Here is a 22054-nt window from a genome sequence, read left to right as displayed (position 1 = left end):
AAATTAAAAATCAACCAAAATCATATTAAGAGAGAGAGAGATGCCCAATTGCTCCTCAATGCTCTGAGATTTATCGTTCCTCCGATCGCTCCAAATATAACTACCATCAAGTACGTATCGGTTGATTGGTCCTCACGTCAATCCTTAGATTTCCCACTTTTTCTTTTCTATCTTTACACCAATTTTCTGCATATTTTTTCATCACACTGGATATCTAATATGTGTATTCGTCTGTGCATGTTTCTTTTTTCTTCTTGATAATTGACTCATGGGTGTTGTCCTGATTGTTGTTATCCATAAGGATTGTTGGAATCTTATGGGTTTCATTTGTATTCATTGGTTCTTGAATTTTTGTATATGGGTTCCTGTTCTTTTTTCTTTAATTGATGATTAATCACTTGATTTGTTGCAGAAACTTGCTCAATTTTGAATAATTCCAATACTTGGAGAACATAAGGTATGATTTCTATATCGGTGTTGAATTCCATGATCATAATCAGGTTCATTGGTTGATTTGGATTTAGTTTGTGTGTCTGGTTTATTGAGCTGAATTATGATTCAATCGGCATTGGAAGATTGTTTTTGAGCTTAATTTGGATTATAATCCAATGTTCCAACATGATTTTGTGTTGAATTATTCCATTTTGATGTGGTTTTAAGCTTTTAAGTTCTGCACCTAATGACTTATTTGATGCCGAAAACTGTACCAAACTGTTTGCAGTGCACCACTTCTGCTTTTGGATTATGGGCCTTGAAAAAGTTAGCAAGTTTGATATAAAAGCTGATTTTACGAAGTTCTTTTTCAATACATGTCGGTATTGAACTATATGATCATAATCAGGTTCATTGGTTGATTTGAATTCAGTTTCTGTTTCTGGTTTATTGAGCTGAATTATGATTCTAACAACATTGGAAGACTCTAATTTGAGCTTAATTTTCATTTTAATCATACATTCCAATGAAATTTTGTGTTGAATTCTTCACTTTTATGTGGTTTTGTACATGGTCAATAGGACATACAGGGGTGTTTGTTGTGGTTTTGAACTTTTAAGTTCTGCACTGAAAGCTGTGCCAAACTGTTTGATGTGTAACACTTCTGCTTTTGGATTATGGGCCAGGAAACACTTATAATCAGCTGATTTTACGAAGTTTTATTTCAATTTATTTTGGCTTTTGCTTTCTATAATCAGCTTTTATCAATAGTATATCTGCAACAAACGCTAAAGTATTCTGGTGTGCAGCTTAGAATGGCTTCAATGGTTGCCAAGGCTTGTAGTAGCAGTACTAGTCAAGTGTTTACCCAAGAAAAAGGAAGTAGGAACAAGAGAAAATTTCGGGCTGATCCTCCACTCGGAGATATAAATAGGAACATCACTGTGCCTCATAACGTTTGCTCAAGTTATGAATTCTCAGCTGAGAAGTTCGGAGTTTCCCAAAATCACGGGCATCCCAATGGGTGTGATGTGTGTAGCGTTAGTCAAGACCATTCTGATGCTTTGAAACTCGATCTTGGATTGTCCACTGCGGTTGGGTCATCAGAGGTGGGCCCAATTCGATCTAGAGAGGAAACAGAAGCAGGAGACGAGCCCCAAGATGCTGATTGGAGTGATCTTACAGAATCCCAGCTCGAAGAGCTTGTTTTGAACAATTTAGACATGATCTTCAAGGGCGCAATTAAAAAAATCATTGATTGCGGTTACACTGAGGAAGTTGCTACAAAGGCTGTGTTGAGGTCAGGCTTCTGTTATGGGTGTAAAGACATTCTATCCAATATGGTGGACAATACTTTGGCGTTTCTTAGGACCGGTCAAGAGATTGATCCATCAAGGGCCCACTACTTTGAGGATTTGCAGCAGATGGAGAAGTATGTCTTGGCAGAGTTGGTTTGTGTTCTTCGCGAGGTTAGGCCTTTTTTCAGCATGGGGGATGCAATGTGGTGCTTGTTGATAAGTGACATGAATGTCTCCCATGCTTGTGCAATGGATACTGATCCCTTTGGTAGTTTTGTTGCTGATGCGGGTCCCAACACTTGTAACTCTGTCCAGCCCCAGTCGAGATCCGAAGCCAAAACTTGTAAAATAAGTTCTTCAATTGATTGTGCTCATACATGTCAATGTGAGACAGCTGCCATGGCTTCAATGCCTTTTGTTCATAGTTCACAATCTCTTTTCCCCACTTTCTCAGGTGTTCCTAACCTGGTAAAACCCAAAAGTTCTGTAGTTCCTGAAAAAGAAAGTCCAATTTCCACAGCTGATACCGTGGATAAATCTTTTGTTGGTGGTGGCACAACACAATTTCATGGCCATGAAGAAAAGTTCGTGGGTAGTAGGAAAATTTCTGGTATTACAAAGAGAGAATACATTCTTCGACAGAAGTTTCATATGGAGAAAGGATATCGAACATATGGTTCCAAAAGTAGAGCTGGGAAGATCAGTGGTTTCGGTGGTTTGATGGTGGATAAGAAAGTAAAGTCTGTGTCGGTTTCCACAGAAGTTAAGGTTAAAAATGCCTCCCAGAAGACAAGTAAGATAGTTGAAGTTGATGCTACTCAAGACAACGGAAACCATAATCCATCAACCAGTCTCGGGCTTTCTTCCCCTGTGGAATTCAAAACGGAAACAGTTGATTCTGTTTCCTTGCCTAAAACCAATACCTCATCTACATTACATTCAGTCATCACCCCACCTGCTTTATCAGCTTCTGATACCGAGCTTTCACTTTCACTTCCTTCAAAAAGCAATGCAGAGGCTCCTAAGTCCTTTGGGAAGTGGGTCCCACAGGACAAGAAAGACGAGATGTTTTTGAAGTTGGTTCCAAGGGTACAGGAGCTGCAAAATCAGCTCCAAGAGTGGACGGAATGGGCCAACCAGAAAATTAAGCAAGCTACAAGTAGGCTGATCAAAGACAAAGCGGAGCTCAAGACACTAAGGCAAGAGAAGGAAGAGGTGGAACGGATCAAGAGAGAGAAGCAAACTTTGGAGGAGAGCACAATGAAGAAGCTTTCTGAGATGGAATATGCATTGGGTAAAGCATGCGGACAGGTGGATAGAGCAAATTCTGCTGTTCGGAGACTTGAAGTGGAGAATGCCGCATTAAGGGTAGAGATGGAGGCTGCTAAATGTGGGGCTGCTGAGTCGGCCACAAGATGCCAGGACGTGTTGAAGACGGAGAAGAAGACACTAACGAACGTTCAGTCATGGGAGAAGCAAAAGACATTGTTTCAGGAGGAAATTGTGGCTGAGAAACGCAAGTTGGCAATGCTGCAACAGGAACTGGAACAAGCTAAAGAAGTACGCGACCAACTTGAGGTATGTGATATGTTGATGTAGAGTTGGATTCTTGATTTTGATAAGCATATTTTAAGTGTTTTTCCCCCACAAGAATTAAAGCTACCCACTGAATAGGATCTGTAGTTTTAATTTTTGATGTCATAAAGTAAAGATGGTATGCTTTCAAGATGGTGGTTTAGGGCCCATCATTAAATTTTGGTGCTGACATTAATCCAAAGTATGTCATAAACCATTTGTTTTGCTGCATCTTTTAAACTGACGGAGAGATTGTATCACCACTCCTGTGAAGAATTCACGGTCACTACTAAAGATCCAATTAGGTTGATTTTGGGTTAGTAAGTTTTCCTAATTCCTTTATTTCCACATAGATTAAGTACATAACACAAGCATACTGTTTGCATTATGGGAGAGGCATCACAAGGATGTTTCATTAGAAAGAAGATTGAGACAAAATGCAGGTCCCCAAAGGGTCTAAAGATTACAAAAGAAATTGTGGGCTAGTACTGGGAAGCACTTGAACTTCATAGCTGCTATTTGCGCTGTTTAATATATGTGAGTTACTTCTGGACAGTTGTTACAGTTTCATTTAGAAAGAGGCTGAGTCAAATTCTTGGGAAATATTACATCCTTCAAGTAATATTGGTACTATTTCAGTTCTTTCTAAAATGTTGCAAATAATGACATGTTTTTGCACCCATTCAAGATAAGAACTTAGAATCACGAGGAAAGCTCCTGAAAGGGATTGATTTTTTCTTTTCTGTAAGATAAGGGGAATTGTTGCATTCTGTTCTGATGCTACCCTGGGCATCCAAGCCATTCTAAACCACAGAAAACTGAAAATAGCACGTCAACTGAAAATTTGAACTGAAACCGCAGCTTTTATTTCATGGAAACACTCCCAGGATTACGTATTGATAGAAGAGGAGAAAGGGGAGAAACCTAGTGTCAACTACGGGCCTTGAAACCACAAGAAGAAAAGAGGGAGATGGGGGGGGGGCGGTGGGGAAACACTGAACCACATCCTCATACAAACACTAAGCTTCTCTGACATCTTGGCCTCCTCCCAAAATGAAAGACTTCAGTCCTTTATATAGACTCCTCAAAAACCTAAAAAAATTGTAAAAAATTATGAAAATATAGCCTTATTGCTAAGCTAATATAAATTCAGGCCATCTTTGTGAAAGCATATTCTTTCACATTCTACCACTGTTGAAGAGTTTGGGTTTTTTCCTCGTTTTATTGGGGGTTTGGGGTGCTGGGTGGATAATACGTTATTTATACAGACGACCCTTTGAGAGTAAAGAGGTGGTTTCATTGTAATAATTTATGAGTATCTGTTTTTTGTCTCTGTTTACTGACGCAATATAGTTTGTAATTCGGTCTTTGCTTCTGTGTGAGTGCACTTTATGTCTCAATTCGTTTAAATGCATTTTCAAACTTGTAAAATCCTGTTATTTTAAAATGATTTGATTATTTCACATTCGATGCCTCATGGTACTCATGCAAGAAAACTTTTAACTTCTGTACGCCGACAGGAAAGGTATGATACCGAATCTGGGAAGTGTCATCTGAAAATTTGGATTAAGCAAATTGGAAGAGAAGAATGTAAATAAAGATACATGAATGATAGAAAGGTTGAATGTTGTTGATTTGGTGTGCACGTTGTGAACCCTTTGAAAATATACTTTTTTCATGGTCTCACAAGGAGTCTCAAATCCATATACTTTGTTTATCGGTTGGTTACTTATTGAAAAGGTCGACTATCACAGGCGAGATGGAAACGGGAAGAAAAGGCGAAGGAAGAACTCCTTACAGAAGCTAGTTCAATAAGAAAAGAAAGAGAACAAATTGAAGATTCGGCCAAATCAAAAGAAGAGGCAATCAAATCGAAAGCAGAAAAAACCCTACATAAGTACAAAGACGATATTGAGAAGCTTGAGAAAGTAGTCTCCGAATTGAGATCAAAGACCGACTCCTCCAAAATAGCCGCTCTAAGAAGAGGCATTGATGGAAGTTATGCTAGCACACTGAAAGACATTAGGAATTCCCCAGCTCCCATTATCTCCAAAATAGTTCCAAAATTCCAGGAATATTCTGGAGTGAAGCGCGAACGGGAGTGTGTGATGTGCCTTTCGGAGGAGATGTCCGTGGTTTTTCTCCCTTGTGCACATCAGGTGGTCTGCACCACGTGCAATGACCTCCATGAGAAGCAGGGAATGAAGGACTGCCCTTCCTGTCGGAGCACCATCCAGCGACGTATTTGTGTACGTTATTATGCTCGCTCTTGAACTTATTTTTCGAGCCGAGTTGAGTTTGTGATGAAAGACAATTTGTGGGTTCCGTTTACAAAAGAGTGAGAAATTTTATTTTTATCTTTGGAATATTTAAGAAAATTAAGCTGCCTTTGATTTATAAAAAGGATTTGTCTTAAACTTTGGTTGTCTATGGTGGTTCTCCATCTTGCATAAATAAAGACAATCTTTATACTGTTTGGTAATTTGATTTTCATTTCTTTAGCATTTTGATTCTCGTTGATAGTCCTTGATCTACTAATTGCAAATCTGACTAGGGTTGGTAGTCTTGGATTTCAACTGATATTGAACTGTCCAATCAACTACTGAAATCTCAAAGATGAATGATGCCGATCACCGTTGTGACCCCATAATGGTCCAAAATAGACCGGACTGGAATCTAAAAGATAGCCGACTCCTTTTACTTTCCAGTTTCTCATTAGAGTTGAATAGGGGGTAGATGGGGATTCTAAAAGAGCAATTCTACGTGCACAAACCTATGTGCATAGATCCGGACACATGCGTCCGATGCACGTTGGCTCCCTACTATTTTTCGAGGTCCATGTGCACTAGATAGTTCAGTGTCCGGAGCTGTGCACAGGGACTTTCTCATTCTAAAATGTTCTCTTTCTGTTTCAAAGGCAAGAATGGGAAGTTTTGTTTCTGCAACTTGGGTTTGTTCTGGATTATGTTAGGCAGAGTTTGTTTTTTTTATCGGCAACAAAATTTTTATTAAAATTAGAGAATTCGAGAAAGGGTACGTCGAGGGGCAACCTAACAAATTGTTAGGCAGAGCTTGTTCCCGGATAAAAACCAACCAGTCCTCCATATTTTTTACTTTTCGTTCTTTCTGCATTATTCATCCACAACTCCAATTTCAAAATGTGTACTTAGGATGTGTTTGGAACAAGAATATTTCTTGTTTACGAGGAAAAAAATGTAATTAATGACTTGAGATTATGTAACCAAACACTTCATCCAATTTTTGTGTACGAGAAATGGGGAAAGAGGGAAAGGGCAACGGAATCCACTACGGTTCTTCTGTTATTATTTTAATTACTTATTTTTCGTTTTACGAGACAAATCATCTAAATTATAAAACATAGCAGTTTTTTTTTTTAAATGTCTAAACATACAAACAAAGTAGCATCTATAGTCGTTCGATCGTATTTTCTGATAAGGTTATAGCTGTCGGATTGAATGAATTTTTCTAATATATAAATCTACATTAATGTTAGAAAAGAAGTCACATGTTTCCCTTCCTTTTTTAATTGATTTTGTTTTAATTTTATTCCCTTTTATGTTAATTTATTTAAAGAGGGTTGATAACTCTTATGAAAATACTTTCTAATATAACCTCCTAACCTTATGACTATTAAATTCTTTCAATTGATTGCTTTTAGGTTGTTTCCTTAAAATTCTTGATTATCTTTTTGAATTTAAATCAACTCAATAATTGATTTTCCTCTAAAGTTGATTTCCTTACCTTCAATTCAATATTTGCTTTTAAGTTGTTTCCTTTATATTGATTTCCCTATGGTAAAAAAGGAAACAACCCTTTTTTCTTTAATAATTAACATTCACATATGTGTTTCTTTGAAAAAAAAAAAAACCAATGTTTTCCTTAATAATCTATGCTAAACTTAGGTTTTTCTTTTATAAGCATACAAACAATCCTTCTCATTCATTAGCCTCTTCAAGAAAAGGAGAAATCAGTTTTGCTTCGTACCTTTATTGGATAAAGAAAGAGTTACATAATCTATGCTAAACGCGAATAAACAATATCTATGATTAAGGTAACTTATTTTTGTCACCATTTTACTTTACAAAATTCTTACTCATTTAGTTATTGTTTTTCGTATGTTTTCGTGTTGTTCATGTTCTTAATTCTGCAATTTGAAGAAGTAGGTAAGCGTCCATGAGTGATGAAGACAGTTCAATACAAACTTTTTGGATGATTCTTTTGCAAAATATGACCTCCTATGGGGAATACTCTTTTTAGCTACGTTTGTGTATCATGAATTTGACTCTATTATTTTGTAGTTCTTATGTCATATTTAAATTTGGATCTTATGAATGCAACATGTTATTGAGTTTGAATTTGTTGGCTCGAATTTATGTGATTTGGTCATCGCTATCAAAAACAAAAACTTTTTTTGATAAAAAACTTTTTGTGTTCAAAATGCATTGCTTCGTGCCTAAAGGCACAGGCAATCGCTAGTTCTTTCACAATACGTCACCTCTAATTCAAATAAGTGCTGCACTTACTTTTGTCCAGGGATGGTTATATGCTGGAATTTTTCAAATTGCAACTCCTTGTGTACCATTTACAGTATTTATTTATGAGCTGAGGAAACCTAACAGAGTCCAACATTAGTGGCTCTGTTCCAGTACTCAATATAAGTACTTATTTTTTAAGAAGGCAATTTCAAACTCAAAAATAATATGTTTACGCAAATAATTTTTCTATCAATATGGATCTTGTTTGATAGATCTCATCGAGATCTTTTATACGGTGCAAAAAAAATCAAAAAATTATTTTTCATTTACATTATTTTTTGAGTTTGAAAATATGAAATAAATGCTTATTTTTTAAGAAGGTGTTCTGGAACGGAGCCTAATTCTTAGAGGGATGACTAGTCCAGCACAAGATTTGAGTAGTACACAGGCGGAGGAGGGAGTCGAACCCAAATCAAAATCTGGTTGGTTGAAAGTGAGCACCACTATGCCAACCCAGGGTTTTGAGCCATCTTTGTACATTGTTTTCGTTTTATTTTACGAGACATGTCATTCTCTCATGCGACAATATATATATTTATTTCAAAAAAATAAATATTTATTTTAATTAGTGGAAGACACTCTTAAAGCTTCATCGTCTTTCTCTTTCTTGCTGATAGTGGGGTGGAGAATAGAGGTGGGCCAGCTCTCGTAGTCGTCCCGTAACGAGTAAGATCAGCAAGAAGTAACAATAGCAGATAGTATTCGAAGGAAAAAAAAAAGTGAACAAAGTTGTAATCCCATGTTCAAAATTGGGATGTTGAAGTATTGCTATTCAACCGCAGACTAATCCATTCAGCAGTCATGTCATAGTGCAATTTTGTTCACCTTAGCCTCTTTAAAAGTGTTTTGAACGGTCGGAATGTTAATGAAATTTTTTTGAGAAAGAGTTAAACTTTTTTTTGGAAAAGTTTCATTAAAATTCAGAACATTCAAAACACTTTTGGACAATTTTGATTGGTTGGTGCTGCAAACAAGCTATTTATAGCACCTCCGTAAATAAATCAAAAAATGCTAGGGGTACAGCAGCCCAAGTACAGCAGCCGCGTACAGATCAGTTTTGTGTCTGTCTCGGATCCCGCAAATATGATAGAATAAGAGCGTTTACGAAAAAAAATATGATTGAATAAGAGCGTTTATAAAATTATGGACCAAAGTTAGATGATTTGTAAACACTCTTATCGATATCGGTTTGAGATAATTTTTTTCAAAGACCTCAAAAAAATATTTTGTACAAAATGAACAGCTACGATGATTCGAAACGGGTGCAAAATGAAACTGTACGTGGATACTGTATTTGGACTGCTGTACCCCTAGCATTTCTCGTATTTTTCTATGCAGTTATACAACGTTATGATTCTTGGCGGGTATTGCATCACTGCTCTCTCTCTCTCTCTCTCTCTCCATGTTCATTGAACGTTACTGCATGGAAGCAATAACCCAAAATGATAAGCTCTGCGTGCATCGATCTACGTTCCACCAGTCGTCATGGTGTGGCTGGGATTGCCACGGGCCGCATCACTGCCCATGGGCTGTCTTAATTCGCCACGTGGCCACCACTTGTCAAGTAGTGATTGGAGAAAAGGCTCTTCTTTTTCATTCCAGATTAACATTTTGCATCTCTTTGAACATCTTCTTGCATTGAGTTGAATCAGTCGAGAGAGATTCGGAGCAGGAAAAAAAAAAATTTTTGAGTGAGATTTGTGGAAAACATGAAGGTAAAATTGTGTGTTTCTGTTTTGTATTTTCAAATCCATGCAAGGGAGGAGAAAGGAAGCTATCGAGTTTCGAGATTCTAGCTTTAAAAAAGGAGTTGTTACTTGTTATTAGTATTTATCGAAAGCTCCTACAATGGGAATGGGAATGGAACATGTGACCGATCGAGGAACACGTATTCCTTTCTCACAAGGCTAAATGTGACCGAGGAACACGTATTGCTTTCTCACAAGGCCAAACCCCTTGGGGTTGTTTTTTTATGTTGTTGTTGCATGCAGGGAGAAATTTTCAATTTCTGTTTGGCATTTTGTTAGCTTTTTTTTCTTCTTCTTTGTTTTTGAATTAATGCTGCTATCTGTAATTCCTCTTTCGGCCGTTTGACACAGAGAGTATATACTTTTGGAAAAGGAAGAAGTGAGGGCAATAAGGGCATGAAGTCCTTGGTGAGTACTCGTTTACGTCCTTCTTGTTTTTGTTACTAGTTGGATTTTTTTTAGTGATAAACTGTCCGGGGTGAGCTTGCGCGCACCTCGATTAATTTAAAGGCCCAATTCCACCACTCACTTGTGGGGAGCCCAATTTAAATATCATCAGCCTTTGTAATCTTAAGATGGAGACTACCCTAAGTCTATGTTTGGATCATAGGCTTTTGAACATACTAAGACAGAATGAAATGGGGGAAAAAAAGAGAGGCATAGATAAAGATCAGAGAGATTCAATTTAAGTCCCTTCTCATGGCCAGACCTGTTAATAATAACGTTTGTTATTAGTGCTTTTCTATTTATCACTTTTGAAACTAGTAAATGGGCCTCGTCGGCCTCTTCATTAATTGCCAATTAATTTTGAGTAAGATACTTTAACATCGTATAAGAATCAGGCTTTTCGAAGAATTTTGGACAACTTTCTTGTCCCGATTTTTATGCCTTTAGAGTTTAGAGCACCTTGTTTCCATGTGGTACCTATATTATGGATCTTTCATTTACATCTTTGTGAGCGAGTCAGGGTCGCACGTGTGGGGAGTATTAGAGCTTGTGCCCTCTCCACTGGGTCGCACGTGTGGGGAGTATTAGAGCTTGTGGCCTCTCTGCTCGTTGCAAATTGGTTTCGAGTCAAAAGAATTTTTAAGTGTTTTGAATCTTGTTCAAGTAAAAGTTATGGAAACATAGATTTCTAATTTTGCCAAGCTTATTTGATGAAATAGCTTCTTTCACATTGATGAAAATATCCAAGAAATGAAAGTCTAGATGTCAATATGTATGTACATATTTCAGTTGGGAGGAAAAGGAGCAAATTTGGCAGAGATGGCAAGCATTGGCTTATCAGTGCCTTCTGGGTTTACCATATCAACAGAAGCATGCCAAGAGTATCAGATGAATGGGAAAAGTCTATTGCCAGATGGGCTGTGGGAGGAGATATTGGAAGGGTTGGAGAGTGTTGAGAAGGAAATGGGGGCATCCCTGGGTGACCCTTCCAAGCCCCTCCTTCTATCTGTTCGATCCGGTGCCGCAGTGAGTATTGCCTTTTCCAGCTGGTTTCGAGCTATATTATATGGGCCACTTTAAATCTATACAGTACCGTAATCATACGTAGTAATTCAAGTTACTGTAGAACCAAGCATAAACATAGTTTAGTGTGCAACTGTGCATGAAAAGCCAGATACCTAGTTAGGACCATTTAGTCTACACATTAGTATGGAAGTTTGAATATTTTGTTGCCTCCCTAATTTCTTGACTTGGGAGTTAGATTGCTACTGATGCTCTGGACGATCAGCGAAGGAAGCATGGTAATGTGCACATAAATTGAATTGCGTCTCTAGGCCTGCCCTCTCTTATGCCATTTGGCTTTGATTTGGGGGACATGGTTCCGCAGCAAAACAGGTATAGGGGCAACTGTTTCAGTGGTATTTTGAGAGTAACCACTTTGTACATATTGCCAAAGGTTAGGTTTGTCTCCAATCCTCCCCCGCCCATACTCCACGATTGGGGACTACATGGGTTCTGTTGTTGTTGTTGTTGTTGGAGTTAGATTGCTACGATCCTTCCGTATTGAGCACAGTTTTCATTATCTATAGTTGCTGATTGTATAGGATAATTTGTAATCTTTGATTTTTAGGAAATCAATCGCAACAATCATGGATTGCACCAATCATCTGTTCCTTCTTTAATTTTATGTTGGAACACAATGAACAAAGTATCTCAAAATTGTTTTTAATCTTGTCTCCTTTTTCTACCATTTCTATCATGGTATCAGACCTAGGTCTTAGGTGGTGGTCAAGTCTCCGCCCGAGTCAATTCCGTCATCTCGTCAATTCATATCTCCACGTGCTACCAGGTTGCACGCGAGAGAGAATGTTAGACTTTATCTCATGTTGCTTAAGTAAGCCACCTCAGCTTGGTTAATATAATCTAGTGGCTACTCCACCTATTACCAGTTGGTTTTAGGTTGGAACTCTAGAAGAAATCTAACATGGTCCAACCCGAACAATCAAAACTCCAGCCAAAACATATTCGAGTGCATGTAATATTTGATGTTTGGTACATTGTTGGGACTATATTAAAAAAATTCCCACCCTCCTCCTCCTATCTGTTTGATTCGGTCCCGCAGTGAGTATTGCCTTTTATCATGTACATTCATTTTGCACTGTTTTCTAGCTATATTTAAATGTAAAAAAGTACCTGTAAATCATACTTAGTAAATTCGAGCTTACTACAGAACTAAGCATCAGTTGAAAAAAAAACAGACACCATGTAAACTCCAGTTACGTCTAAGTATGTTATGAATATCCGTACATTCTGTTGCCTTCCTGATTTCTTGACTTGGAAGATGGAAATTACATAAATCTAACTCCTACAAACATACCCACAGCCAATGCATATCCGTGCTCATACACCATTGGCGTTTGGTACATTCTGCATTAATGGTGATCATGAATTTTTTTCACTGAAACATCACGAATTTCACTTCAAGTACATATATATGTCCTGTCAGGCTGTCATGTTCCAGGGACTTCTCCAGTCAGATAATTCTCATCAAAACAGAAGATGCGTTTCTATTTTCAAAATGATAGGGGTGTGCTGGGCCCGTTAATCTAAAAAAAATACCCATCAAGCTGCCTATACATTTTCAAAAAGTATCACTGTTACATCATTCCTGTACACAATTTGTAGAAAAATTCTGAAGGAACACCATTATCCTTCACAATTGTCTATTAAGGATGGTGCTCTTTTGGCTGATGAAACAATAATAGCTGCAATGTAGACCAATTGCTAGAAGCCTAGAACCCAATAAAGGTGACAGTTGTGAATGGTTGATGATGTTCATATCATGGTCTTAGCCTCAAGCACGGAATGCTCATATAAAAACCCCTGCCCTCTCCTAGCCTGCTGCGCGCATGACATTTCCCAGGGAAAAAAATTGTCACATCATGCTGCTGGGGAGGGCTTTGGAGAGGAGGACAGAGGAATTCAGGAAAGGGATCTCATCCTTGGCCTCAACATCCCTGTCAGAAAAATGCAGGTTGTATGAAAATCAAGAGCCATAGGACTTTGGAAAATGCTCTTCACCTACTCTCAATTCCTGTCTCAAGTGTGATGATTTTGTCCCCAACTAAATGTTTAGATTTTTTGACATCCTTTACCATTCAGATGTCAATGCCTGGCATGATGGACACTGTTCTCAACCTTGGACTGAATGATGATGTGGTTGCTGGTTTGGCTGTAAAAAGTGGAGAGCGGTTTGCCTACGATTCATACAGACGTTTCCTAGACATGTTAGGAGATGTTGTAAGTGGGCATTTTATTCAAGACCGTTATATAGTTTAACCATTGAATTAAATCTACAGTTTCAAGATGTTGCGCTGCTCGCAAAGTCTTGAAAAAGTATTCGCACTGTAGGTAATGGGCATTCGACACTCATCATTTGAGGAAAAGCTAGAACATTTGAAGAATGTAAGAGGAGTTAAGCATGATACTGAGCTAACAGCCTCTGATCTAAAAGCGCTGGTGGGACAATACAAAAATGTCTATCTTGAAACAAAGGGTGAAAATTTCCCTTCAGGTACTAATTTTTAGCATCTACATTCGCTTTTGTAGGTCAGGTGTTCTTTTTTGCCCACTTTTTCAGCCGATCCTGAGAATCAACAGTTCATAATATGGCCCATTTAGCGTTGCATGTTTTAGTATGGTCAAGCTTGTAACCACGTTATGCTTGCATCTTATCTGTAGACCCAAAGAAACAATTACAATTGGCCGTTAAAGCAGTTTTTGACTCTTGGGACAGCCCGAGAGCTATCAAGTATCGGAGCATTAATCATATAACTGGGCTAAAGGGCACAGCAGTAAACATTCAGTGCATGGTGTTTGGGAACATGGGAAACACTTCAGGGACAGGGGTCCTCTTCACTAGGAACCCAAGCACTGGTGAAAAGAAGCTGTATGGGGAGTTTTTAGCAAACGCTCAGGTCTTAAAAAAGCAAACCATGTTTGATTATTGACGTCTACTTTACACTTAAGATATCATTTATTAATGCCTTTTGATAGGGAGAGGATGTAGTAGCTGGAATTCGAACACCAGAGAACTTGGATGCCATGAAAAGTTACATGCCCGAAGCTTACAAGGAGCTTGTGGAGAATTGTGAAATTTTGGAGGGACATTACAAAGATATGATGGTAAGAGTGTTCTTCCATTTTTCAAAATTTTTGCTCCTCAATTTCTTAGATTCTCATTACTTTGATCTAATTTATTCTTAGGTTTTAGTGGGAAGTATAGTTTGTCTAGATTTTCAAGGACTTTCGATTTGGTTGAAAATTCTGATTGTCACAACATGCATTTGCGGCCAGTGCAGGATATAGAATTCACTGTCCAAGAAAGTAAGCTTTGGATGTTGCAATGCCGGACAGGCAAGCGTACAGGAGCATGTGCAGTAAAGATTGCTGTAGATATGGTTAACGAAGGGCTTGTTGATACTCGAACTGCGATTAAGATGGTGGAGCCACAGCATATTGACCAACTTCTTCATCCTCAGGTCTATAAATCGACTAATGATAGTTTCTTCGAAGTTCCAATTATTTTTTGCGATCAATTATTGGGGGGGGGGGGGGGGTGGGGTGTCTAAGTACATATGGTCTATCTAATGTCATTACGTAACTGTTGGGAATAGTTTGATGATTCATCTGCCTACAAAGACAAAGTGATTGCCAAGGGGTTGCCTGCATCTCCTGGAGCAGCAGTGGGCCAGGTTGTTTTCAGTGCTGATGATGCTGAAGCATGGCATGCACAAGGAAAGAGTGTTATCTTGGTACACCCCGTTAGTCCTCATTCAGCTTTTGTTTTTGAGGTTTAAGCTGCTGGACAATGCATCTCTAGCTCTTAGGTTGTTTTACTTCATATCATTATACATTTAGTTGGAAGAACTTCTTTGGTATTACATTTCTATGTGCTCAATCCATCATGTAGATGTGACTCATGTAAGGGCATCTCCAACCCTTCATCAAGCCTGTTATCAAATTTGATTTGGTGAAAGAAGCGAAAGTTCGCTCCAAACTTTTTCCTTTTCTATACCAAATGAATGAAAAAGCAAAATTTTCATCAATATTAGGATTGGAATGAATCAATCGATAAGCCTGAAAATATGTTATAAGTTATAAATAACATTTTGTGTAATTATCAAATGGAAATGGCAATTCTTTTAAAAGATTTGATGAAAAGAAAACGGTAAGGTTGGAGTGTTGAGTATCAAATCAAGATTTTAACCAGCATTCTTTTAAAATCTGATGAAAGAAAAGGTGAAGAAGGGTTGGGGTACTGGGGATAGCCTATCGAGTCCTAAGAAAGTCGCTCTTATTTTTTCTGGCTTATTTCTTAATTTTGTAAAAGAAGGGTTGGTATTTCTTATAAATAGGAAAGATTTTCGTTTTTGCTAGGAAAGTACCAGTAGACTTTTAAAACCTAGATGAACTTAACAAGTATTTGGCAATTGTGTGTTGTTGAAGGTGCGGACAGAAACCAGTCCAGAGGATGTTGGAGGCATGCATGCGGCTGCTGGGATATTGACAGCTAGAGGAGGCATGACATCTCATGCGGCTGTTGTAGCCCGTGGGTGGGGAAAGTGTTGCATTGCAGGTTGTGCTGGTATTCGAGTCAATGATTCCGACAAGGTAGACTTTGAATAATTTTAGTGGTTCCATTGTTGGTTTTTTAACCTCCAATCTCTTTTTGTGCAGGTTGTTGTCATTGGAGACAAGGTTATTGGGGAAGGTGAATGGATTTCACTAAATGGATCTACGGGTGAAGTGATAATGGGTAAACAGCCGCTCTCTCCTCCGGCTCTAAGTGGTGATTTGGAGACTTTCATGTCTTGGGCGGACAAATTAAGGCAGCTCAAGGTGCTGCATCCATTCGTGTTATATAGATGTTTGTCCTTGCTGCATTTGTTGTTTGAATTTAAATGTTACATGGACATCTCTTAATGAACAAAGGTCCTGTAGAATAGTTGGATGATGACAAAACTATCAAAGATAGATACTTTATGTGGGTTTAAAGTTGTATCATTAGGTCCTTGATTCTAATCTTTGCCTTGGAGTAGAAAAAGTGGAAGAAAACGGAGTGCCATTATTGGGATTGTTTATGCAATTCATGTAGTAATGCTTGGGTGTATGGGATATGTGTACGACTTGTTTAGTTGGACATTTATTATGCATAAAATGCTGTATGACACTTCTAACAGAGTTTTACCCCAAGAAATATAAAAAAACAATTTGTCACCGTGTTCTTAAAATGAGAACTAGATAAATCCGTCTTTCACTCACATTTAGTATGCATGAAATGCTTCATGACACATTCTAACACTGTCTTACCTTAGAAATATGTGTATTTTACTTGTCTGTTCTTGAAATGAGAACCAGATGAATCCATCTCTTACACCAACAATCGCACCTCCCAGCCATACCCACAGAACTACTTTGGTGTTCGGCGAAAACTGTACATACAATGGTGAAAATTTGGGAATTGATTAGTAATGTTATTTGGTACAGGTCATGGCAAACGCCGACACACCTGAAGATGCACAAACAGCAAGAAACAATGGTGCTGAAGGAATTGGCCTCTGTAGGACAGAGCATATGGTAACGGCCAGTTTACTTTCTTCCTCTTCTACGACTCCACAGAGTCTATACATATTGTGAGAAGATTAAATGCTTACAATATCACATAGAAACTAAGAACGACAAAATGAGGGAATTGCTAGATAAAAAGCCATTAGTCTTTACATCTCTTCAGCTTTTCATTTGTTTGGGTGCTTCAGTTCTTTGCATCAGATGAGAGGATAAAGGCTGTGAGAAAGATGATAATGGCTGTGACATCTGAACAGAGGAAGGAAGCTCTAGATGTGTTGTTGCCTTTCCAAAGATCTGACTTTGAGGGCATATTTCGTGCAATGGATGGTACTTTCCTCTCCTGAATAAGCGAATTACATCTATTGGCATTCTTGATACATAATTGGTAGCTTGGTTTTGACTGCATGTAATATGTAGTAATTTGTTTGTAGGTTTTGTTTATTTTCCAGTAAACTAAGCATTCTGAATTTACACGAATCATTTGCAGGTTTACCGGTGACAGTACGACTTTTAGACCCTCCACTCCATGAATTTCTACCAGAAGGTGACCTGCAAGACATAGTCAGTGAACTAACTAAAGAAACTGGTGTGACTGAAGATGAAGTTTATTCAAGGATTGAAAATTTATCCGAGGTGAATCCCATGCTTGGTTTTCGAGGCTGCAGGTCAGATGATGCACAACGTTTGCTTAAATTTCCAAATTGCTCTACAATAATTTTGCAGATACCAGTAGAACAAATAGTTCTTTTTTTTTTTAATGGAACAAATATTTGTTACTGATTTTTGATTTTTATGTGTTGTCCACACTCTACAGGCTAGGGATATCATACCCGGAGCTAACTGAAATGCAGGTCCGTGCAATCTTTCAGGCTGCTGTCACTTTAGGCAAGACGGGTGTTACCGTTCTTCCTGAGATTATGGTTCCCCTCGTCGGAACACCTCAGGCATGAGTCTCGATTTTCCCCCATCAACATATTTCAGAATCTTATGTTTACTGGTCTATCATAGGGAGAAAACAAGGCTCTTTATTCCTATTTTTTTGGCATGGCATTTATTCCTAAAATTGGCACTTAGAATCATAGAATCCTTTCTCTCCCAGCAGAAGAATAAAATCCTAGTTTAATTTCCTCAACTGCCTTATCTAACCCTTAAGAATAAGTTTACGAAATTTCTTATTTTTACTTTTGAGTACACTATCCTCCTTGATTTTGGCTTTTTGGCAGGAACTACAACATCAAGCGAGTATAATTCGTAGTGTAGCCAAAAAAGTGTTCGCCGAGATGGGATCCTCCTTGAGCTTTAGCATAGGGACTATGATTGAGGTTCCTAGAGCCACCCTGATTGCAGACGAGGTATTGTTACAGACTTACAGCTTAATTCGGCGGACTAATTCCAGAAATTTCTTCCTAAAATGTTCCTCCTTGAGCTTTATTTATGTTGAGGATTATTCCAAATTTTCAATACATTCTCTCAAGTTCTGTGGCTGGCTTTGGTAGATTGCAAGGGAAGCCGAGTTCTTCTCCTTTGGGACGAATGATCTCACGCAAATGACATTTGGTTACAGTAGAGACGATGTTGGCAAGTTTCTCCCAATATACCTAGCCAAAGGCATCCTCCAAAGAGATCCATTTGAGGTCTGTTAAATCAAATGCATGTCCAATTTAAAGAAGTGTTTCTTTAGTTTACCGACTAGATTTTCACACGTGAACCAAGTAATAAAAAAATTATCTTGTTCGATCAGGTTCTTGATCAGAAAGGAGTGGGCCAGCTTGTCAAGATCGCCATAGAAAAAGGTCGTGGTGCTAGGCCAAGCTTGAAGGCGAGTTTCTTTGTTCTGATCCTACCTTCACGATAGGTTACACATTCCTTACTATCACATGACATAGTATCAACTAGGTTTTACCTTGAACATGGAATCGACAATTGGTCTCTTAGATGACTACACACACATTGATGTATTCGCGGGTTTCTTATATCGTGTAGTTGTGTTGATTTGATATATTTCTTGTTGCAAAAACGGTGCAATGAAGTACATCTCCCCTACCTCTACTTCATTGCTAACCTTTTCATATCTTAACAAATTTATAAAGATGAAATAGATTCAACTGAAATCCGTTAATCCAAATGCAACCTAGAATTTCTGCCTCCTTCTAATTGAGAAGTGGCAGATGAAAGTTAGGAAACAAGGATATAAGCTATGGGAGCGTACCCTCAGTTTTTTACTCCTTCAAAGTTCACCGCCTGCCAAGAGACCAAGGCAGCAGGGCTGTGCTTGAATGAGGGATTTGTTGAAGGGTTTACCAAGAGGAAAGAAAATGGTAGGGAGATGGGTAGAAATAGATTTTGGTTCTTCATTTAACTTTGTCATCTTTTTCTTTACGTTTACGGTCAAGGTTTCAAGCTTTTAAGCTCTTGTTCTCTATTTTGATCGATGACTGATTGGCAAAACAGGTCGGAATATGTGGAGAGCACGGTGGAGAGCCTTCATCCATTGCGTTCTTTGCAGAGGCTGGTCTGGACTACGTTTCGTGTTCTCCATTCAGGTAGGATTGTCCTGCATGTTGAATTTGACATTGTCCTGTAAGATTAACTCTTGGCATGTTCGATACAAATCCACCTAGAATAGGATGAGTAAACATGAAGACAGCATTGGTCTCGTTGGCCTTGTCTTTGTAGCCAACTTATGAGCTCTCAGCTCTGGACAATAAGCCCACCCTTTTAGGACCTTACAGCCCCTCGGGATGGTGAAAAAGGGTGAGGGGAAAAGAAAAAGAAAAAGGGCAGTTCTTTCACTTTAATAACTAGTAATTAAGTGAGATGAGAAATAGTGAGAAAGAATGAGAAATCAAGAAAAAAGATGAATCTTTATCGGTCCATTTTGTTTCTCTATGATCTCATCGCTTTGAGAAATCACAACATTTTCTTTCTCACATTACAAACTGCCTGTTATAAGCTGTATTAGCCAGTCCCTTCCCTCTTCATTATGTTCATATATGGATTCTTCCTCCTGTTATCTCATTTTGAGGGTGAAAAAAAAACCCTCACTTTTTTTTCGATCCTCTCAAAGTTGTCCGGCAATTAAACGTGCCCTTCGGCTTCGGTTGTGTTTCTAATTGTGGTTTTCTTCACAGGGTGCCTATTGCTAGGTTAGCTGCAGCTCAAGTTGCCGCGGGATGAAGAACTATAGGTTCATGAGTGAAGGGGTACCGTATTGCACATGTTTTTGCATTCTGTTGTTGTTTCAAATAAATAACAATGTGTTAAAAATCAATAAGGGAAAATGATTGTCCTTGCACTCTTGTAGACAAGAGGATATTAGAATTTGTGCGTGTTGGATATTTTTGTAACATGCTTATAAAGAACTATTTTTGGTCCAATATGATGTGAAACAACCTTTTTGGCGTGAACGCAAATCTCTTCTTCAGTCCTCCATATCTGAAAGGGAGTCTTCTCTCTTTCCACACGTGTTTTGCATTTAGTATCAGTGATATTTATCTGAGTCAGACGTTGATTTTCGATGGCGTACTTATCAATTTGCTTAAAAAGTTCTCTCTTGGGAAGAGCTAAACAAGGGTATTTGAAGATTTATAGCACAATTTTTTAATGGTTTTTCCAAGAATAATGGAGTATATACTTCTCTCATTTCAGAATATATGCAATCGAGTTGACAACTATTTTTGCTTTGATGATGTTGTTGTATGGGGAGATTGTGAAAATTACACAACACACTAGTATCTGAGTGTAGGGTTTCAAATGGTTTTAAAAATTGCCCCAGAAGATTTCACATACATCAGTTGAGTTGAGTTTTGGATTTCACATTTTCCTTGCTAACTTTAAGGTTCCCCTTATTTGACGTCTCCCTCTCTCTCTCTCTCTCACATTTTCCTTGCTAACTTTAAGGTTCCCCTTATGTGACCCCCCCCCCCCCCCCCCTCTCTCTCTCTCTCTCTCTCTCTCTCTCTCTCTCAGTTAAACATCCACTTTTGATATGATTACGATATTTTATGATATGATTACGATATTTTATGGATAGGATATTACTCCTATAACCATAGGCGGCACTATCGAGGGGTTCAAACGAACCCACTTTTGATATGATTATGATATTTTATGGATAGGATATTACTCCTATAACCATGGGCGGCACTATCGAGGGGTTCAAACAAACCCCCAATACTTAAAAAATAAACTAAAATCTTGTGTTTTTGTTACATGCAATTTGATTTTTCTTTAGGACGTCAGCACTGAATTACTCTTCCGTTGCCAAATATAGCCAAATAAATACCAGGTCACTTCAATTTGTGAGTATGTAAGTAATATAGTTCAATAAAACAAAATTACGTAGGCCCAATAAATTTTTAACCAAAATACAATGTGTATGTTGTGTAGCACTTTGGATAAATAAATAAAAAAAATTCTTTACGTCTCTGTCATCGCTGAACTAAATTCCTGGAGCCGACCCTGCCTATAACACTATCTACTCAATTTACATATTGTATATAGATCGTGGACTCGAAATGAAATTTGTCTTGCCGGAAGCAAATGTAGAAACCATCTTCCTGTTTTAGTTTCTTTCGATAACCTTGCGATCTCTCATCTGCGTGAGAGTAGAACAAATATTGAATAATGTTTTTTTTTTCTATTAATATGTTTAAATAAGTGAAAAGGCAAAACAAATAGGATAAAAAGTATGAGTGAATTTATTTTGTCTCTTTTGTATTTTGATGAGCAATCTCAATTAGTGTTAGAATAAATTATATACACAGGCGGTGTAAACATTTATTTTCTCCAAATCAATTATATTGGTCCACGTCGTCAAAAGAGTGGTCCCAATTAATAGAACATTGCGACGTGACGGCGCAATGTAATTGATTTGGAGGGAAAAAAATATTTACACAAACGGTATAAATAATTTACTCTCTTTAAACAATAGACAACCACTTTCTCACTACATTTTTCACCAAACATATTTAAAAAAAAGGAGAGATACTTTCTTCAATGCTGCATTATTATCAGTTTTGTCGGGGGCAAGCGATGGAGTGTTTGAAATTATGATTAAGCTGCAATCCCTTGTGTTTTTGTCCAAAAGAGCTACCACGGCGAAAAACCATGGACTATTTGATCACATCATGCGACTGAAATGGTAATATCGGATCGAACATGGACGGAGAGAACCACCGATAGTTGTATGAGCACCGTGCATGGTAATGGTAGCTAGGGTTAAAATGTCTAAATTTGTCAACAGTGGAATGTTGAGTGACAAGCTCATATATGTTCCATTAATCAGGTGATTGAGATTTGTGGAGAACTTTGTATTAGATAAAATAGCTAGTTAATGTATTTTTTTTTTTAAAAACAACGACTTTTA

The 22054-nt window shown here is 38.0% G+C and overlaps 2 protein-coding genes and 1 non-coding gene across 5 annotated transcripts; all 3 read left to right on the top strand.

Moving 5' to 3' along the window:
• LOC131313516 (putative E3 ubiquitin-protein ligase RF298) lies at window positions 1–5787 on the top strand. 3 transcript variants are annotated; one of them, XM_058341863.1, is made up of 4 exons: window positions 6–110; window positions 413–457; window positions 1242–3308; window positions 5060–5787. In XM_058341863.1, the coding sequence occupies exons 3-4, from the start codon at window positions 1248–1250 to the stop codon at window positions 5576–5578; spliced, it is 2580 nt and encodes an 859-aa protein (XP_058197846.1). In that variant the 5' UTR covers window positions 6–110; window positions 413–457; window positions 1242–1247; the 3' UTR covers window positions 5579–5787. The 3 variants fall into 3 exon arrangements, with proteins under 3 accessions (XP_058197853.1, XP_058197846.1, XP_058197861.1); XM_058341878.1 differs by having other exon boundaries at window positions 4826–5129; XM_058341870.1 differs by lacking the exon at window positions 413–457 and having other exon boundaries at window positions 1–110.
• Window positions 5788–9778: 3991 nt separating this feature from the next.
• LOC131313533 (pyruvate, phosphate dikinase, chloroplastic) lies at window positions 9779–20088 on the top strand. Its single transcript, XM_058341891.1, has 19 exons — window positions 9779–10017; window positions 10846–11082; window positions 13219–13356; window positions 13468–13630; window positions 13798–14033; window positions 14113–14241; window positions 14418–14597; window positions 14733–14870; window positions 15565–15729; window positions 15796–15957; window positions 16606–16695; window positions 16875–17013; window positions 17174–17351; window positions 17501–17630; window positions 17910–18038; window positions 18183–18320; window positions 18428–18505; window positions 19138–19229; window positions 19818–20088. Exons 1-19 carry the CDS (start codon window positions 10006–10008, stop codon window positions 19861–19863), a joined length of 2580 nt encoding a protein of 859 aa, XP_058197874.1. The 5' UTR covers window positions 9779–10005; the 3' UTR covers window positions 19864–20088.
• On the top strand, window positions 11342–11450 carry LOC131318241 (small nucleolar RNA snoR100). The gene has a single exon (XR_009197573.1). It is a non-coding gene; the product is annotated as a small nucleolar RNA snoR100 (small nucleolar RNA).
• Window positions 20089–22054: the final 1966 nt, after the last annotated feature.

Source organism: Rhododendron vialii, chromosome 2a, assembly GCF_030253575.1.
Source record: "Rhododendron vialii isolate Sample 1 chromosome 2a, ASM3025357v1".
Taxonomy (NCBI): domain Eukaryota; kingdom Viridiplantae; phylum Streptophyta; class Magnoliopsida; order Ericales; family Ericaceae; genus Rhododendron; species Rhododendron vialii.
The sequence above is the reverse complement of the archived record's forward strand: the minus strand, read 5'-3'. Positions and strand labels throughout refer to the sequence as shown.

Excerpts from the sequence above, each read along its gene's own strand:
- LOC131313516 (XM_058341870.1), top strand. The coding sequence starts at position 1,248 with ATGGCTTCAATGGTTGCCAAGGCTTGTAGTAGCAGTACTAGTCAAGTG. Across the intron at positions 3,309-5,059 it reads AAGTACGCGACCAACTTGAG|GCGAGATGGAAACGGGAAGA; the intron begins GTATGTGATATG and ends CGACTATCACAG.
- LOC131313533 (XM_058341891.1), top strand. Across the intron at positions 14,242-14,417 it reads GACATTACAAAGATATGATG|GATATAGAATTCACTGTCCA; the intron begins GTAAGAGTGTTC and ends CGGCCAGTGCAG. Across the intron at positions 15,730-15,795 it reads GAGTCAATGATTCCGACAAG|GTTGTTGTCATTGGAGACAA; the intron begins GTAGACTTTGAA and ends CTTTTTGTGCAG.